This window comes from Rhinatrema bivittatum, chromosome 7, assembly GCF_901001135.1.
Source record: "Rhinatrema bivittatum chromosome 7, aRhiBiv1.1, whole genome shotgun sequence".
NCBI lineage: Eukaryota > Metazoa > Chordata > Amphibia > Gymnophiona > Rhinatrematidae > Rhinatrema > Rhinatrema bivittatum.
In genome coordinates this window covers 222,119,352-222,139,090 of record NC_042621.1, presented here as the reverse complement: position 1 = coordinate 222,139,090, position 19,739 = coordinate 222,119,352, and the positions used below count along the sequence as shown (strand labels likewise).

Here is a 19,739-nt window from a genome sequence, read left to right as displayed (position 1 = left end):
TGGGAAAACCAAAAGTTATAAATATGGATACTCTTTGATATGCAATAAAAAGTTTGGAAACAGCAATTTTCAACTTGACAAAAATAACTATCTAGTCAAACCAGAGATTTCTGAATATTGAAAAAGAAATGACTCTGCAAGCGAATAAGACCCAACAAATGGAGTTAAGAATTGAGAAAATGCAAACAATACAGACTGAGATTTTAAGGGTTGAAGATTTGAATTTAAAGAGGTTAGAGAACCTGGAAAACCAGACAAAACTTCTAAATCTCGGAGTTCTTAACTTTCCATTTGTGAGAGAGATTTCCTCATTCGAGATGTTCAAGACGTATATGATTAAGATACTGACGTTACCAGAGGAAGGCCTACCAGTCATCTCAAGAATTTACTATTTACCAATGAAAGAGAGAAAAAAAGAGAAAGATCAAGAATTGAATAAAGATTTAAATTTGACTCAAATATTGGAAATGTCTGATGATGCAGAAGTTTCAAATTGAATGACTTTGTTTCTATCATGTACATTCATTGCTGACAGATTTGATAATGAAAAGATTTCTGCGTAACCGTACAGAATTGTTTTATGGTAGAAAAATATGGATATATCTGGATATCTCAAGTCCAACCCAAGAAAGGCGAAAAAAATTCTTCTCCATGAGACCAGAAGTGATAGCAAGAGGAGCCAGCTTTAACCTTAGATATCCCAGTAGATGTATTATAAGGCATCAGAATTCTAAATATATATTTTTTGAACCTTTACAATTGCAAAGGTTTTTGGAAACTTTAGTCCCCAAGAGACCTGTTGTGTGATCAGTGCAAGTTATGTTATGTCATCTGCTAATTCATGCGGTGTCTTAGTTATTATGTTGGAAACCATTTGTAATTTAATAGACCGCTTAATTATTTCCCCCATGGATTTCTTAGAATGATACAGATATGAAAATGCTGTAAAAATGATGGTTATGCTATTTTGGAATGATCTTTAATATATCTGTAACTGGCAAAATATCTGTAAAATATAATGTTGAAAATGATAAATTAAAAAAAAAAGTAGAATACTGTTTTCATAGTTAAGGGAGGATTCCTAGCAGTAAGATGGGTAGAAATGCATAATTCAGGAGAAGGCTTGGCTGAATAGTCAGATTTTGATTCTTTTTCAAAAAGAAGAATAACAGATTTCCTAGCATAAGTTCTTGTGTGTATGGGGGGGATGTTCCAGAGGTTGGATGTGAAGCAAATGAATGCACAAAGCCTTGTGTAGGCTAGCCTTGATTTCGCTAGTGAAGGGATAGCTAAAAGGGACTGTTGGAAGGTCAAAAGTTGCCTCGGGTTGTATGTGGGCAGCAGTTAAGACAAATACTCTGGTGCTTTTTTGTTCAGCATTGGAATAAAATGCAGAATGCTTTACATTTTATTCTGCTCTCGATGGAGAGCCAATGGAGCTTTATACAGGATAGGCTTCACCTGGTTGATGGACTTGGCCTCTGCCAAAAGCCTTGCTGCAATTTCGAGAAAGCACTTGCCACCCCTGCCCCAGAATATATGGATTGATCCTTGGGGTTTGAAAGTGATTGCTGGGAATGCCACTGTGTACTGCAACTTGAGGGCGAATATGATTTGAGCTGTTAGGCCTAAAGAGCACTGTGAGTGCTCATGCCCCTATGTCTGTTCCTGTAAATAGAAGAGTATTATATAAGTCTTGTGAAGTTTGTCTAACTATGTCAAGTACGTAGAAGATTAGTATAACCTGATTAACTGGAGGAATAGCCTAGTGGTTAGAGCAGTGGTTATGAACCAGGAGACCAGGGTTCAAGTCCTGCTATTGCTCCTTGTGACCTTGGACAAGTCACTTTACCCTCCATTGCCTCAGGTACAAACTTAGATTGTAAGCCCTCTGGGGATAGGGAAATACCTACAGAACCTGAATGTGTAATCCATTTTGAAGTGCTGAAAAAAGTGTGAAAAATGGAATCTAAAAGTAAATAAATAACTGACCCACTCTGGAACTTGGACCGTGTTTGTGTTATCCCTATGCTATATAGTCTTACCCTGCAGATATTTAAGTCAGATTGCTAATTTGGTTCTGTTAAAATATCTCTGAATAAACACCTTCTTGTACTCTAAACTGGAGTTTGACCCATTATCTTCAGGGACGTGCACCACCTGACAGCCCCTGAGGTTTACTTAGGGAGGGTAATGTTCAGCGGTGTGCATAACACAGCATATATGCGCATAAGAGAGTGTACACAAAGCTAGGGCTGCATTTTATAAACTGTGTGGCGACAGTTGCACAGTTTATAAAATCTAGTATATCTCTGCCCTGAAAGTACATGCATATGTTTCAGAACATGCAGAATTTGTTAATGCAGGGAGCTGCATATTTTCTCTCTGTATTTTACAAAAGTGTGAAATAATTGTAACATGTGCATAATTACCGGTTTTTGCGTGGATGCAGGGAATTTGTAAAGTGTGTATGTCCTGCACTTATGCCAGGCAAAGTAGGTGGAGAACCAAATCACCTATGTAGTCACGCTTACAAATAATAATTTTGTAATTTGTTCAAGTCCACGGAATTTATAAGCTGTTCAAGATGTATACTTTATTGGCTTAATAGAAGTAGCATTTCAAATAATGGTGTTCACAGTCCGTCCCGATGCAGTTAACGAAACACGGTCCGTGTCAGGTTGACTGTGAATACCATTATTTGAAATGTTACTTCTGTTAAGCCAAAAAAGTATACATCTTGAACAGCTTTTAAAGTTTGTGGACATGAACAATTTACCAAATCATTATTTGTGAGTGGCCTGCACTTATGACAATACTGGTGCATGTACTTTCAGACAGTTCACCCAGACCTCCATCAGCTCACCTGAACACTTCAGCACTTCATCCTGCCCCACACACACACCATTTTTCTTTTGTAATTTTTATTTCGACAAATGCACATGAACCATGTATAATTAATTGTACATGACATTGTAAACAGGTACAAAATGTTTATCATATACAACTGGTTTTCTTATGTCAACAAGAACAATTATCAACTATTAAACAATATTTTTATCAATAAGCATTTTAACCCAGACTGCTAACCCAAACACTGCAGACAAAAGACAAATGTGATTTTAGTTGTGCGACTCAATTAGCAGGTGGAAAGGCATATATACAGATTTGGTAATGTATGCATGTATACCGCTTACAAAATACTAACGTGTGCGCAAGCTTCTGAATCCTGTCCTGGGACACTCCTAAACCACCTTTTTTTTTCACCCTTTTTATTTTTACACGTGAAAATGCTAGTATGTAGGCCTTTTTAAAGACTGCTGCTTGTTAATTGTGAGAATAGAGCATGGAATATACTTTTTAGCTGTGCCAGATGACCGCATCTCTTCCTCCATCTAGTTGTCCCAGACCAATACTGGCATCAGAGCTGCGGCCATTATTTGTTTTAAAGCAGCAAGAAATGACTCTGAAATGGGACCTTTTCTCTTTCTTCTAAGCCTGGTAAAGACTTCCTTTATGCATCTGCATCAGATCCATCAACTGTGCAGCTGGTTTGAGAAACACCCTTGACTACTGTCTAGACTCATTGATCACCAATCGCCTTGACAACTTTAACTCACTTTTCCAAGGCAGGTCACAATGCAACCTAAAATGCCTCCAACTACTGCAGAGCACAGCAGCTACATTTTCAGTAGGGGCTAAATCCACCAGCCATGTAATACTGATTTTGCTGCTCCTGGCTGAGAGAAGAATAAACTGTAAAATACTTTGCTTAGTTTTCAAATGTATGAACCAACTAACCCCTGAATATCTTTGCAAACTTTTGTTTTCCCACAAGGAAACTTCGATCCGCTCAGCTTGCCTTCTTCTTCTCCCTTTCACTGGCTTCAGCTAGACTAATGTATGCAAGGCTTTGCACATTCAGCTGCTTTGCCCTTAAAATATGGAAAAAGTTACCCAAGGGAAGTCTTGCCTAACAAATCTGCTTCATTTTTTTGAAGGGGTTAATACATATGTGGATAAAGGTGAATCGGTAGATGTAGTGTATTTGGATTTTCAGAAGGCATTTGACAAAGTCCCTCATCAGAAGCTTCTAAGAAAACTAAAAAGTCATGGGATAGGAGGCGATGTCCTTTCATGGATTACAAACTGGTTAAAAGACAGGAAACAGAGAGTAGGATTAAATGGTCCATTTTCTCAGTGGAAAAGGGTAAAAGCGGAGTTCTTCAGGGATCTGTACTTGGACCGGTGCTTTTCAATATATATATAAATGATCTGGAAAGGAATACGACGAGTGACGTTATCAAATTTGTGGATGATACAAAATTATTCAGAGTAGTTAAATCACAAGTGGATTGTGATACATTACAGGAGGACTTTGCAAGACTGGAAGATTGGGCATCCAAATGGCAGATGAAATTTAATGTGGACAAGTGCAAGGTGTTGCATATAGGGAAAAATAACCCTTGCTGTAGTTACACGATGTTAGGTTCCATATTAGGAGCTACCACCCAGGAAAAAGATCTAGGCATCATAGTGGATAATACTTTAAAATCGTCAGCTCAGTGTGCTGCAGCAGTCAAAAAAGCAAACAGAATCTTAGGAATTATTAGGAAGGGAATGGTTAATAGAACGGAAAATGTCATAATGCCTCTATTCGCTCCATGGTGAGACTGCACCTGGAATACTGTGTACAATTCTGGTTGCTGCATCTCAAAAAAAATATAGTTGCGATGGATAAAGTACAAAGAAGGGCAACCAAAATGATAAAGGGGATGGAACAGCTCCCCTATGAGGAAAGGCTGAAGAGGTTAGGGCTGTTCAGCTTGGAGAAGAGACGGCTGAGGAGGGATATGATAGAGGTCTTTAAGATCATGAGAGGTCTTGAACGAGTAGATGTGAATCTGTTATTTTCACTTTTGAATAGCAGAAGGACTAGGGGGCATTCCATGAAGTTAGCAAGTACCACATTTAAGACTAATCGGAGAAAATTATTTTTCACTCAATGCACAATAAAGCTCTGGAATTTGTTGCCAGAGGATATGGTTAGTGCAGTTAGTGTAGCTGGGTTCAAAAAAGGTTTGGATAAGTTCTTGGAGGAGAAGTCCATTAACGGCTATTAATCAAGTTTACTTAGGGGCGGATTTTCAGAGCCCTGCTCGCGTAAATCCGCCCAAAACCGGGCGGATTTACGCGAGCAGGGCCCTGCGCGCCGGGAAGCCTATTTTACATAGGCCTCCCGGCGCGCGCAGAGCCCCGGGACTCGCGTAAGTCCCGGGGTTCTCCGAGGGGGGCGTGTCGGGGGCGTGTCGGGGGCGGGCCCGGTCGTCGCGGCGTTTCGGGGGCGTGTCGGCAGCGTTTTGGGGGCGGGTACGGGGGCGCGGCTACGGCCCGGGGCGGTCCGGGGGCGTGGCCGCGCCCTCCGTACCCGCCCCCAGGTCGCGGCCCGGCGCGCGGGGATTTACGCCTCCCTCTGGGAGGCGTAAATCCCCCGACAAAGGTAAGGGGGGGGGGTTTAGACAGGGCCGGGTGGGTGGGTTAGGTAGGGGAAGGGAGGGGAAGGTGAGGGGAGGGCAAAGGAAAGTTCCTTCCGAGGCCGCTCCGATTTCGGAGCGGCCTTGGAGGGAACGGGGGTAGGCTGCGCGGCTCGGCGCGCGCCGGCTATACAAAATCCATAGCCTTGCGCGCGCCGATCCAGGTTTTTAGCAGATACGCGCGGCTCCGCGCGTATCTACTAAAATCCAGCGTACTTTTGTTTGCGCCTGGAGCGCAAACAAAAGTAGGCTATTCGCGCGCCTTTTAAAATCCGCCCCTTAGGGAATAGCCACTGCTATTAATTGCATCAGTAGCATGGGATCTTCTTAGTGTTTGTGTAATTGCCAGGTTCTTGTGGCCTGGTTTGGCCTCTGTTGGAAACAGGATGCTGGGCTTGATGGACCCTTGATCTGACCCAGCATGGCAATTTCATATGTTCTTATGTTCCCCAAATTTTATTACCTCTCATTCCAGAAAAAAAGCAAGCTTGGCTATTTAGCTAGGCCTTCTGCTAAACTCCACAGCAGAGACTCATCCCTTTACTATGTACCCTCTCAAACTCTTTCTGACCACACACGCCACAAAATTCACCCATCTCTAGACCATTTCTTCCCAGCTATTTCTTCATATCTCTTGCACCTCTGATGCTGAACTTACTTCTTAACTATATAAACGCATTTTCTATACTCCATTAACCAACATCATTCTCCCAGGACAGCAGGATGTAGTCCTCACTTATGGGTGATGTCATCAGGCAGAGCCCTATTAAGGAATACTTTTGTCAAAGTTTCTAGGAACTTTGACCGGCACACTGAGCATGCCCAGCATGCCATGATCCCTGTGTCTAGAGGGGTCTCCCTTCAGTCTCCCTTTTTCCGCACTGCAGTTTGCCTCGCATTTAGGAGCTCTGTGAGAATTTTCTCACAACGTTTCCTCACGGAAACACTTGAAGTTTTACTTCACAAATAATTTCCCTACATGGGTCTCCCTTCGCATACATTTCATCGACACTCGGTGAGTACTATGCCCTGTTCTCTGGTAGGTTCCTGTCATCTCACTATCTGTTCCCCCGGGTTACCAACCGAATTGCGGCCCTCTTTCTCCCTATGTCTATCACCCTCGGTCCACCCCACGATGCCCGCGAGTGTCCTTGCTGCAATCTCCCTCCGGGTCCATTAGGGCTAGAGGGATTGGGATGTCCATGGATCCCGTTGCGGTCGCCATCGATGCCCCCCGGTGATGCCGTCGGTGTCCCCGTCGATGCCCCCGTCGAGGTCATCGATGCCTCCGTTGAAGCCATCATTCCCCCCGTCAAGGCCATCGGTGCCTCAGTTGATGCCTTCGATACTATCGAAGCCACCATAGACACCTCCATCGATACCCTCGACTAAAGAAAATGCTCCATACTTTGGGTTCTCAACTAGAGCCCCATGCAATCCTTGGGCGAAAAACAATGCCAGGAGCAGGAGAGGCACGGTGACCATCCGTCACCAATGCCATCCGGGACAACTAGGGCATCTTCTTTGGAGCTGGAAAATTACCGGGCCGAGCACCATGGGAATCATTGTCACAGGCGCGGTGACCGTCCGTCACTGACACCATCCATGACATTGGTGGCATCTTCCTCGGTGCTGGAGAATGACTGGGTCGAGCACCAAGGGGAAACATCATCACTGCCACGGTAACCATTCGTCGCCTACGCCATTCTGGACATCTGTGGCAGCTTCCTCGGTGCTGGAGAATGACCAGGCCGAGCACCGAAGGAAACATAATCGCCAGCACAGACGTGGTTCTGCATTCAGTGCTGGCCCAGGTACAAGAGTCTCCATGCTCCTCTGCACCCGAGGCACCGAGGTATTCCCCACCGACACCAGTGCCGGGTACTGAGCCACCACAGATTCATGTGGACGTGCCAGTAACGCCTAGCCTGTCTCCCCCTATAGCTGTGCTACCTATACCAGCTTCCAGGGAGGAGCTGGATGTCCTCATCCGTCAGGCTGTTCTCGATGCCTTCTGGAATCTACTAACACCAGAGCCATCAATATTCGCAGGCACTGCCTCGTTGTGGCACCTACCAATGACAGCCTAAGTCATTGATGCCAACTCATCCTTCTGAGCCTCCATGGACCCCAATACCTATCCCGAGATCCTCGAACAGCGATGGGCACTCTAATCCACAACTCTGTGCGCATGCAACATAGCCTCAGCCCATCAATTCTTCCATTGCTGGGCCACATGGTTTCCACGATCCACATCACTCCTATGGCCAGACTAGCCATGAGAAAAACTCAGTGGATTTTAAAATTTCAGTGGTTCTAAGCCATTCAACCTCTTTTGCCCCTGATCCATATCACCGATCCAGTAACCAAATCTTCAGATTATCTTGGCCACGGTCACATCCTTCTTGGGTTGGAGAGCTCATATTAACTCCCTCCAAACCCAAAATGTGTAGACTCCGCTCCATGAAAAGTCTCAGATCAACTTCCTGGAGCTTCGAGCCATGCATTATGCCCTTTATGCCTTCAAACACTGCCTCTAACACAAAACTTTGTGGATACAGACAGACAACATAATGGCAATGTGGTACTCGATCAAACAGGGATGCACAGTATCTTATCTGCTCTGCCAGGAAGCCACACAGTTCTGGGCCTGGGCCTGGGCCCTTGCACACTCCATGCATCTCTGGGCCACTTATCTAACAGACATACTAACAGACCATCTCAATCAATGTCTCCATCCCCACAAGTGGTCTCTGAATCCATGTGAGCGAGAAAAATCTTCTAGTGCTAAGGTCAACCAACCGAATCGAACCACAGAATAGACAGATTCTGCTGCCTGCACAGGCTTTGAAATGCATTAGCCATGGACACCTTCGCTTGCCCCTGCAACAAAGGCCTCCTATATGTGTCTCTTCCGTTACCGCTCATAGCCCAAACTCTCGTGAAGCTACAGCAGGACAGGTTTTCAATGATTCTCATAACCCCGTACTGGCCTCGACAAGTATGCTTCCCCATACTTCTCAACCTATCATTCCAGGAACCAATTCACCTGCCCACAGGTCAACCTCATAACACAGACTCACTGATATTCTCAGGTATTTGTAGCTTCACGAAAACCTTCCACACATAAATCTTACCATTCGAAATGTGCAAGATTTACCAAATGTGCACAAAAAGGTGTTGGCCCCTTTTCCTGCCCCACTCCATCTCTATTAGGCTATCTAGGATACCTTTTGGATTCTAGTCTACAGACATCCTCTGCACGGGTACACCTCAGTTCCATCTCAGCGTACCACCAGGGAGTAGGGGATGCCCTGTTAATGGCTCAACTACTTATGAGTCGGCTTATCATGGGTTTTCTACAACTTAAACCTCCTCTACGATCACCGGTTATGGAATGGGGCCTAAATGTAGTACTTACAAGGCTTGTGCGTTCCCCATTCGAGCCTTTGCATTCCTATAACATAAAAATTCTAACATGGAAAATTCTTTTCCTCGTAGCCATCACCTCTGCTAAAAGGATCAGTGAGTTACAGCCCTTGTTGCATACTCACCCAACACTAGGTTCCTCCGTATTCACCCTAACTTTCTTCTTAAAGTGGACACAGCCTCTCACCTTACTCAGTCTATAGTCTGCCCACTCTTTCCCAAGGCCTCACTCTCACCAGGGCGAGAGGGTTTTGCACACCTTGGACTACAAGCGTGCACTTGCATTCTATCTAGTCCGCACTGCACTCCATAGGAAATCCTCCCAACTCTTTGCTTCTTTGACAAAGACAGGCTGTGAGTTCCAGTGGGCAAACAAACTCTCTCCAATTGGCTAGCAGACTGTATCGAATTCTGCTATGAGGAAGCAGGCCTTCCTCTCCAGGGGTGAGTGCAGGCACATTTTGTAAGGGCCATGGCAACATCAGTAGCACACTATCGTTCAGTACCAATTGCCGACATCTGCTAGGCTGCGACATGGAGCTCTCTTCACACATTCGCAGCCCTCTGCTGCTTAGATAAGGAAATCGTTCAAGACTCTGCCTTTGGCCAATCTGTCTTGAAAAACTTTGTTCCAGTATAATCCCCAATTCTTTCCACAACCACCTGCTGTGGTTTCAGGCTGCCTCATCATTGCCAATAGCACCCCAATTACTGTGCCTACTGCATGAGTTGTCTGCTATTGGCCTGTTGTAATGTGAGTCAGCCTGTAGCTTGCTAATCACCCATATGTGAGGACTACCATCCTGCTTGTCCTGGGAGAAAGCAGAGTTGATTACCTGTAACAGGTGTTTTCCCAGGACAGCAGGATGTAGTCCTCACGAAACCCACCCGCCACCCCGCGGAGTTGGGTCCACTTACGTTTATTAGTTTATTGTTTTGCTCGCGCTTTTTGCTACAAACGAGACCGAAGGGAGACCCCTGTGGACACAGGGATCGTGGCATGCTGAGCATGCTCAGTGCACTCAGTGTGCCAGTCAAAGCTTTCTAGAAACTTTGACAAAAGTGTTCTGTAATAGGGCTCCGCCTGACGACGTCACCCAAAATTGAGTACTACATCCTGCTGTCCTGGGAGAACACCTGTTACAGGTAAGCAAATCTGCTTTATGCTACCCAATGTAACCTACTTGTACCTGTTTTTATTCATGATTTGTACCAAATGTCCCTTGCTCATAATCTACCCCATATCTGTATGTTGTATTGTATATGCCTTTTTATGTGCTCACTGTTCTTTTTACATTTTTTGTACTCTTCCCTGTGTCTATCTTTAGGAAAAAGTGGCATATCAAACGTTTATTAATAAATGATGTCATTCTAAGCAGAAGGAAAGAGGGTGGCATAGGATGACTCCTATGATTTTCAAGGGGGGAGACAAATTTTCAATTTTCCTCCTTTAAGAAAGAAAGCAGAGCTATGAAGGCAAAAGGAAGGTCAGCTGGGCATAATCTGAGTAATGGCATTTGGGGTAGAGGCCTGGGGAGGCGAATAAAACTGCATACCTAGATGAGTGAAAAATCCCTTCCGGGCAGAACTAGAGGTAAAGCAGTGCCCGTTAGAAGCTTATAGTTCATTTTCACCATGAAAACCGTGCAGCACTAGAATTTTTATATAATAGGTTATAAGTTCCACAGAATAGAGAAGAGACTCTTATGTGTATCTGTACAATGTTGCACACATCTAGTAGCACTACAGAAATGATAAGAAGTACTAATATGTAAAACTGTTCATCAGTACATTGAAAACTATATTTAAATCTAATGGTCCATGTGTTTATTTTTCACTTCTGAAAAGAAATGCTAGGTCAACTTGGAGTGAAGTAAATTTGAGTTATGGCTCAATTTTTAACTTGGTTTCATTGAAAAGGAAGAAATGGTCATTTATCCAAATAAGCCAGGTATAATCTCTTGCGAGAGACATTACCGATCAAGAGTTTTTGTTTTTGGAAAGAACGTGGTGAAGAATGGTGAATGAATGGTGAAAGATTGTGTGTGGAATGTGGTATGTTGGATACATTTTAATTGAATGTGTGGTATTTTCCACAATTGGTGGTTTTGAGGGATGGTGTATATCTGTTTGATATTGTAAGAATCTGTTTTATATATTAAAAAAAAATGTTTGTGATAAAATGTAAAATATAGTGTTAAGATATGTAATAAAAATATTTTTTATTATTTGAATAGATTAAATTCCCTTTGATTTCTTGTTTTGGTTTACTACTAATTGGAGAATTGTATGTTAGTACCTTCATTCTTGTATTGCCTATTTAGTACATGCCAGTATCTTAATATGTATCATGCTGGCATATTAACTAAGTAGTGCTTATTAATTTGCAGATTGGGGACATTTGTATTGTATATAGCACATTAACATATATGCTAAACAGGATTAGTTAATTTTAATGCATTTTTAAATATAGAGGCCTCTATGTTTATTAGTAAGGAAGAGAATTACTGGTTTACCCAGAATAATTTAATTACATACTTGCTTTCAAATACAGGTTAATTTGAAAGAAAGTGCTGTTTGCTTTTTAGTTTGAGTAGAGCTGTATTGCGCAGAATGTACTGCATGCTGCTAGACATGGAGATTGACTACAATGGTAAATAAAGCATTTCAACTTCTCAATACAAACAAGAAGCTCCATACAAAACTAATGGAGTCTGCTTTCCAGGACATCTGCATGTATATGTAAAATCCAAAAATAATTTCCATGCCTGGAACTCCTAGGACCTCCTGACAGAGCCTGAAAATTTGGTTTGGATAAGACACTAAGCACAAAAGTTATTAGGAGACACACCACCTCATAAACCTTCTTTCCTTTATAAAATAGACTTTAAACACATGCATCCACACTCTGTCTCTCTCTGTTCAGATGCTTGGGACTTAGGGTAAACCCTATATTCTTGTAATTTTCCAGTTCATCTGTGTTAAGTGATAACGTGGAGGTTTCATAATTGCAGTTTAAGCTTTTAAAAGAAATCATGTTCTGCTAATGACTGGCTTAGGCCTGTAACTCAATCATGATTATTATTGGCGGTGATTACCCACTGTGTCACGTTTTATTGCATAACGTTATTGGAGACAGTATTCCAAGATCTGTTTTCACCCATGTGTGTCTGCTCTCAAAGTAGCTGGCTAGCTAGCTTATGTAACTCCTTGAAATAGATCATCGTCGTCTTTGTACACAAAAACAGAGAGCTCCAGGAAGGTTTTTGTTTGGCATCAGGTACACAAACGTGTACAGAAATTGATTGGAGGCATGGTGCTAGATACTCGTAAAGTTTTTTGTAACATTAGTTATACAAAGTAATATAAATACCTTTTTCTTAGCATCCTGACAGATGAATCCAGAACAAGTGGGTTATGCACTTCTACCAGCAGATGGAGATGGAGTAAACTGATGTCACAATATATATACCCCTGCAGTGACATTTGCCTGCCAGTATTCTCCGTCTCCAGCAGATGGTGGACGTTCATCTCCTGACTGGAGATTGCTTTGATTTAAAAAAAAGGAGAAATAAGGAAAATAAATTTGCTCCGCTCTCCTGCGGTGATACCAAAAGGTCCCTCTCCCAGTTGAGAATTCCTGGGGTGATTTCCGTGGTCTCTCAGTTGAGAGCCTTAGTCCAGTAGCTTGTTTTTCAGCTGGCATGGACTTAGCTGTTAAGAAACTGAAAGGCAGCAGGTGCAGGAAGCCAAGCGTGGCGGTGATGGAAAATGTCCTTTCCCCCTGCAGCCAGAAACTGTCTCTGTACTCAGACAGGTAAGGCTGAGCTCAGGTGGAGGACACCTGGAATGCCCTTCTGGAGGAGGTGGTGAAAACAAAAATGGTGAAAAATTTCAAAAGGGTATGGGATAAACACTGTGGATCCCTAAAGGCAAGGAAGAGTGGAATGAAGTAAGAGGCATGGGGGTAACTTGCTGGTGTGGCAGATACTGCCCTTATCAAATAAGCCTTCATACTGTTGACGCAACTCTATCATTGCTTGCTGCTTCAACGGCAGGGGGAAAAGAGGAACTGGATTCAGACAACAACCAACAAGGACATTGAACTGTACAGTTTGGGAAAACAAATAAGCATGGGGGTAACTTGCTTTATGCGGCAGTTACTACCCTTAACCCAAAAGCCTAATACTACACTTCTGATGCAACTCCAATATTGCTGTCTGCTTCAACTGCAGGGGGAAAGGAAATTGAACTCAAACAATAACCAACAAGAGCATGGGGGTAACTTGCTTGATGTGGCGGTTACTCTTCTGATGCAACTCCAACATTGCTCTCTGCTTCAATGGCTGGAGGTGAAAGGAAATTGGACTCAAACAGTAACCAACAAGAGCCCTGACATTGGTGGTCTGAGTAACTGATAAGTATGGGAAACTGATAACTATGGGAGCTTGCTGGGCAGACTGGAAAGGCCATTAGGTCCTTTTCTGCTGTCACTTCTATATTTCTATGTAAGTTTAAAAAAGAAAAAGAGAAACAGACAGTGAAAGAGAAGCAGAGTTTTTTGCTGTAGGGCTTGCTCCGTCCCCCAGTCTCCATGCTCGGCAAGCCCTTCTGACGTTCATCCCACTATCGTGGGAGTTGAGGGACATGGGCAGCCTGGCAGGTTGCACAGCCTCTGTAAGCTAGGCCCCACTCTGAGGCTTTTTTACTGCATGCCACATGGTAGGCCTCAACAGCGTTTCGTGCACTTTCTTTAGGCTGCCCTCTACAGGATTGTTGGTTTGATATTTGCATCTAGCTATGTGTCTAAGTTGTGCATCCAGTTTTTGGATGCTTAGGCCTGCCTAGTAGTCTGTGCGTCCAAGTTAAGCAGTGCCTTAAAGGGTTGTCCGCTTATCTGTGCGCATAAGTTGAGCGTCGCTGTGCGGATAATTTTTTACAGTGCCTATCTTAGGAACGTCTAAGTCTTGGACGCCTAATTTTTGGACGCCTAAAAAAATTTTTTAAAAGCTAGACGCACGCTTCCAGGCACCATTCAGCACGCTGCTGGCCTAATGGCGCCTACATCTAAGAAACCTAAGCACCTTTCTCTTTGCATTGTCTGTCATAATAAGGCATTTCAACCAGGAGTGCCCGCTGACTTGTGCCAGCGCTGTTTGGCGGCTCAGGGAGAATTATCTTCCTCTGATTTCACTAAGCCTGGTTCTTCCCAGCTGAATGTAGGTCTGGGAAAAGACTTTTCAGGTGGGGTGCCTGATTTTGGAACTCCCTTAACTGCTTCTTCATCAGGAGAAGGCAGCTCAGTAAGTACGCCTCAAGTACTTCCTGGTCTGGATACTTCTATGTTTTCATGGGTAGAATTTTTCTTCAGGCACAGTCCTTAGCCCCGTCTAATGTTCCCAGGGCAGACTTGCATGTGCAAACCTTGCCTGGACCAACTGGTAAGTGCTGGGGTACTCCTAGAGTGATAGCGGGACTATCCGACAGAGATCTGGATGGCATGGATGATGATGCAGTTCCTAACTTTCTTGAGGATGGTGAAATCCCTCCAGGATTAGAACTGTATAGGACTATTCTGTGGTTCTTCCATAGGGATGAACTGCCGGCCCTGATTTCTCAGTCCTTAAAAATGCTGGCTGTACATGAAGCAGATTCCATGTCTGAGCCAAAGATGAATCCCATTTTGGTTTCTCTGTGTAAATCCTCTTGGTTTTTTCCCCCCTGTGATGGAGGCCTTTCAGGAATTGATTGATATTGAGTGGAGCGCCCCAGAGGTTAATTTCAAAGGAGGTCAGGTTTTGGAGGGCCTAGAGAGCATTTATGTCTTCTGAAGGTGGATGCACTTGTATGTGCAGTTTCCAAGCAGATGACTATCCCCATGGAGGGAGGAGCAGCCTTGAATGATGTAAACAGTAGGAGGATTGAAACTATCCTTAAGCAGGCGTTTGAAGCGGTGGCAATGACTTTGCAAATAGCTTCTTGTTGTTCCCTGGTGGCTCGCTCTTATTTACTTCTCTCTCAAGAGGTTGATGACTCTGGGGTGAATTCCAGGGCAGTTATGAAACCAGCAGCCGCCTTCTTGGCAGACGCAGGCTGCGATTTGGTCCGCATCTCAGTCAGAGGGGTGGCTTTGGTAATAGCAGCCAGGAGTCAGTTATGGCTGAGAATTTGGTTGGCTGATGTGACCTCCAAGGCTAACCTCAAGAAATTGCCCTTTAAAGGATCACTCTTGTTTGGGAGCGAGTTGGAGAAACTGACTAGTAAGTGGGGTGAAGCACCAGTTCCTCAATTACCGGAGGATAAGAAGCAGTCACCACACTCCTTTAGCATGAGAGGTTGTGCTATGGGATCCAAGCGTTTTTGATCCTATAAAGGAGCAACATTTCAGAAGACTCGGCCTTTTGGTAGGTCTCAGTCCTTTTCTCCCAGTCAGCCCAGAAGGAGTGCGAGCTCGGGAAGTGGATCCTTCTGAGCCTCCCAATGAAGGTTTGCTGACCCACCCCCGGGAGCAGAAGATAGAAGAGAGAGAGAGGTGTCCCCCTATCATAGGTGGGTCAAGATCACATCAGATCAATGGGTCCTGGAGGTGATATGAGAAGGATATGCGCTGGAGTTTCACAGTATTCCTTGGGACGTGTTCATGGTCTCTTCCTCCACTCCCCGCAGAAGAAGCAAGCAGTGGAGGATACATTGGCAAGGCTCCTCAGTCTGAGGGCTGTGATTCCGGTGCCCAGGTCTCAAGAAAATACAGAACGATATTGAATTTATTTCATTGTGCTCAATAAAGAGGGATCCTTTCATCCCATCCTGGATTTCAAGGATGTCAGCCATCATCTGCAGGTGACACATTTTTGCATGGAAACCTTGCGCTCGGTGATAATGGCCGTATAGCTGGGAGAATTTCTGAACTCTTTGGACCTATCGGAAGCGTATATTCCCATTCCCATTCAACTAGAGCATCAATGCTTTCTGCAGTTCAAGGTTCTGGGATGCCATTATCAGTTTCAGGCACCGCCTTTTGGTCTGGCAAGAACTCCCAGGACCTTTTCCAAGGTAATGGTGGTAGTTGTGTCAGAATTGAGAGAGGGTGCGATCCTAGTACACCCGTATTTGGACTGGCTGATTCAAGCCAAGTTGCTGGAGGAGAGCCAACTGGTGACCCACAACGTGATCTCACTGTTGCAGGAGCTCGGCTGGGTTGTGAACCTGGTCAAGAGCAGTCTTTAGCTGGCTCAGTTGTTGGAACACCTTGGGGTTCGGTTCAACACAAAGCAGGGCAAGGTTTTCCTGCCAGAAGCTCTTATTCAGAAGTTGATGGCACAGCTGCAACTAATTCTGAACACTCTGCGCCCAACAGTATGGTTCGACCTGCAGGTACTTGGTTTAATGTCATCAACCCTGGAAGTGGTACCATGGGCGAGAGTGCATAAGTGTCCTCTTCAGCTCTCCCTGTAGTTTTGATGGAACTCGCAGTCTCTGGACTATTCAATTTAGCTCCATCTGCTGATGGAGGTCTTCTCCTGACTGCAGTGGTAGCTACAACCAGATTATCTAAGGAAGGGGATTTCCCTGGCACCACTGGACTGGCTAGTACTAACGACGGATGCAAGCCTCCATGGTTGGGGAGCTCATTGTCAGGAGCTGATAGCGCAAGGGCACTGGGATGCAGAGGAGTCTCTCTGGAACATCAATCATTTGGAAGCCAAGGCAGTCTGGCTGAAATGTTTGCAGTTTGGCGACAAGCTGCAGGGTCGAGCGGTTCAGATAATGTTGGGCAACGCAATGACTGTGGCTTACATAAATCAACAGGGTGGAATCAAGAGCCAACAAGTGTTGCAGGTGATAGATCAACTTATTGAATGGGCCAAACTACATCGCCAGTTGATCTCAGCCTTGCATATAGCAGGAAAAGACAATGTAAGAGCAGACTTCCTCAGCTGGGAATGTCTGGACCCAGGAGAATGGGCACTATCAAATGAGATATTTCAGCTGATTTTGGATCACTGGGTCTCCCGTTTCTAGACATGATGGCAATTGCTCGCAATGCGAAGGTTCCATGATTCTTCAGTCCCAGGAGAGATCTGAAGTCATTGGGAATTGATGCCTTGGTGCAGGAGAAGCCAGGAGACAAGTCGCTGTACGTCTTTCCTCCATGGCCCATGTTGGGCAGATTAGTCCAAAGGATCAACCACCACAGAGGAATGGTGTTCTTGGTTGCTTTGGATTAGCCCAGGAGACCATAGTATGTGGATCTGCGGCGGCTCCTGGCAGTATCTCCCTTCAACTTCCAGCGCACAGTTATCTGTTGCTGTAGGGTCCTATTCTTCATGAAGATCCAAATCGATTTTGTTTTACAGTATGGCCCTTGAAAGGGCTTGCTTGCTTGCTGAAATGTGGATTCTCTGTGGCAATGATTTCCACCTTGCTATGTGTGGAAGTGTGGAAGTGTGAAGTGTGAAGCTTGCTGGGCAGACTGGATGGGTCGATTGGTCTTCTTCTGCCGTCATTTCTATGTTTCTATGAGCTAGAAATTTCTCCACTTCCTTGACCTTTGTGTGGGTTTGGCGAGTATTTGAGGCCTGGTGTGAGGATTGAGGTACTCTTCCTTGTTCAGTCAAGATCCCACTCATTTTAGAATTTTTGCAGGATGGTTTGAATAAAGGTTTGGCACTTAATTCCTTAAAGGTACAAGTAGTGGCTCTCGCCTATTTTAGAGGTCAGATAAATGGTGGATCCTTGTTGGCTCATTCTGATGTGGTCCATTTCCTGAAAGGAGTGAAACATCTTCGTCCTCCCTTGCAGTTTCCGGTACCCTTATGGATTCTTAATTTGGTATTGGATTTTTTAGCGGACCCTACGTATAGACCAATGCATAATCTGAACTTGCGGTTACTGACCTTGAAAACGGTATTTCTTGTGACCAAACTGCAGGCCTTCTCTTGCCGGGAGCCATTCCTCCAGGTGACTCCAGGAGCGGTACAGCTGCATACTGTTCCTTTTTTTTCTACCGAAGGTGGTCGCTGACTTTCACTTGAATCAGTCCATCTCCTTGCCCTCTCGGGACAAAGAATCAAATGTAGAGGAGTATCGTCTGTTGCGACCCTTGGATGTCAAGAGACATATTGTCTGGTATCTGGAGGTTTACTAAGCCCTTATGGAAAACAGATCACCTGTTTGTCCTTCATGGCGGTACTAGGCAGGGAGAGCTGGCCTCGCGGGCTACCATAGCTCACTGGATTAAAGAGATAGTCACGGCTGCATATGCTGATGCTGGGAAGCCATTACCTACTCAGCTCAGGGCTCATTCCACTAGAGCTCAAGCAGTGTCATGGGCGGAAGTGAAGTTATTGTCTCCCGTTGACATTTGTCAAGCTGTAACATGGTCCTCATTACACACCTTTTCCAGGTATTATTGTCTGGATGTGCAAGCCTGGGAGGATGCAACCTTTGCACATGTGGTTTTGACTGGACCGCAGGCAGCCTCCTGACCTATTTGGAAGTAGCTTGGGTACATCCCACTTGTTCTGGATCCATCTGACTGGACCCTAAGAAAGGAGAAATTACTACTTACCTGATAATTTCCTTTTTTTTTTTTTTAGGACAGTCAGATGAATCCAGCTTCCCACCCTTGGCTGCCGAAGGGTTGTATTATGGGCCTTCTCCATAGCTATGTGTTATAGGGATTACTGGTAAGTGTTTGTGCAGTCCCTAGACTAGTGTTAATAATTTTTTGTCTGAGCTCAGTGTTGCCTGTTGGCTGAGTATTGAAATGGTTATCTGTTTAATAAAGCTTTGCTAGTCTGACCACAGTTGCTTTTGAAGAGAATACTGGCAGGCTGATGTCACTGCAGGGGTTTATATACTGTGACGTCAGTTTGCTCTGTCTCCATCTTCTGGTAAAGGTGCATGACCCACTTGTTCTGGATTCATCTGACTGCCCTAAACAAAAAGGAAATTATCAGGTAAATAGTAATTTCTCATTCTTTCATGATGCTCAACATTATTTCCTTGAGTAATTAATTTGAAGATGTTGCAGGTGGTGGTCAGCATGAGAAAAGTGTTCTGTGGTACTAGTGTTTACAATATCTCCTAGTCGTCATGGGCCCAGGAAGCACATCAGAATCTAGGGAGCTCAGATAGGGCATGCCAGAGGCAAAGCCCGTTGGTAACCCTCTTTATTTCCTGCCAAGCATGTAGCACCCTTGCTTACCTACACCACCAGTACCACTACCACTGCTGTATTTTGAAACTTCATCACATCTGCAGTCTCTCCCTCACACTATATAAGGGAATGCTGCAGGAAAGCCATTTAAGATATTTCTAATGTAAACAGGCATTTTAGCATAAGATCAGTATAGAGGGAAAGTTACTGCACCTCTGTGCAGTAACTTTCCCTTTATTAAGGAACATGCCAAAAATTGAATGTGGCCTTTTATCTGCTTTTGGGTTTCCTTCTCTCCTCCTTGTTAATCTTCCTTGGCCTAGGCATTCCATGCTAACATCTCTTGTCCTTCTTTTTCATCCCGATGCTCTTCAGTACAACTCACGTTAAGAATGCCTTTGAGACAAACCGAGTTCTGTAAGTTGGTTTTCTTCATTTCTTGACTTTAGCTATGCTTCTGCTCTTAAATGTTATTTCAGGTTAAAACTTTGTTTTTGTGATAAACTGCTGGCTGCTTGATTTAACACCTTTTACATGGTAATTTTGGTGTGTTACACTAAAGAAAAGTGATCTAGCAGGAGAACTATTGATTTTGGACTTAAAGATACAATCTT

At 44.2% G+C, this 19,739-nt stretch overlaps 1 protein-coding gene across 1 annotated transcript in view; it reads left to right on the top strand.

The window, feature by feature from the left end:
* Positions 1 to 19,739, top strand: part of PLCE1 (phospholipase C epsilon 1) — a 401,333-nt gene that overhangs the window by 229,187 nt on the left and 152,407 nt on the right. The window contains exon 7 of the mRNA XM_029610717.1: positions 19,501 to 19,542. Coding sequence (XP_029466577.1) covers positions 19,501 to 19,542 — 42 coding nt within the window. The remainder of the gene's footprint in view (positions 1 to 19,500; positions 19,543 to 19,739) is intronic.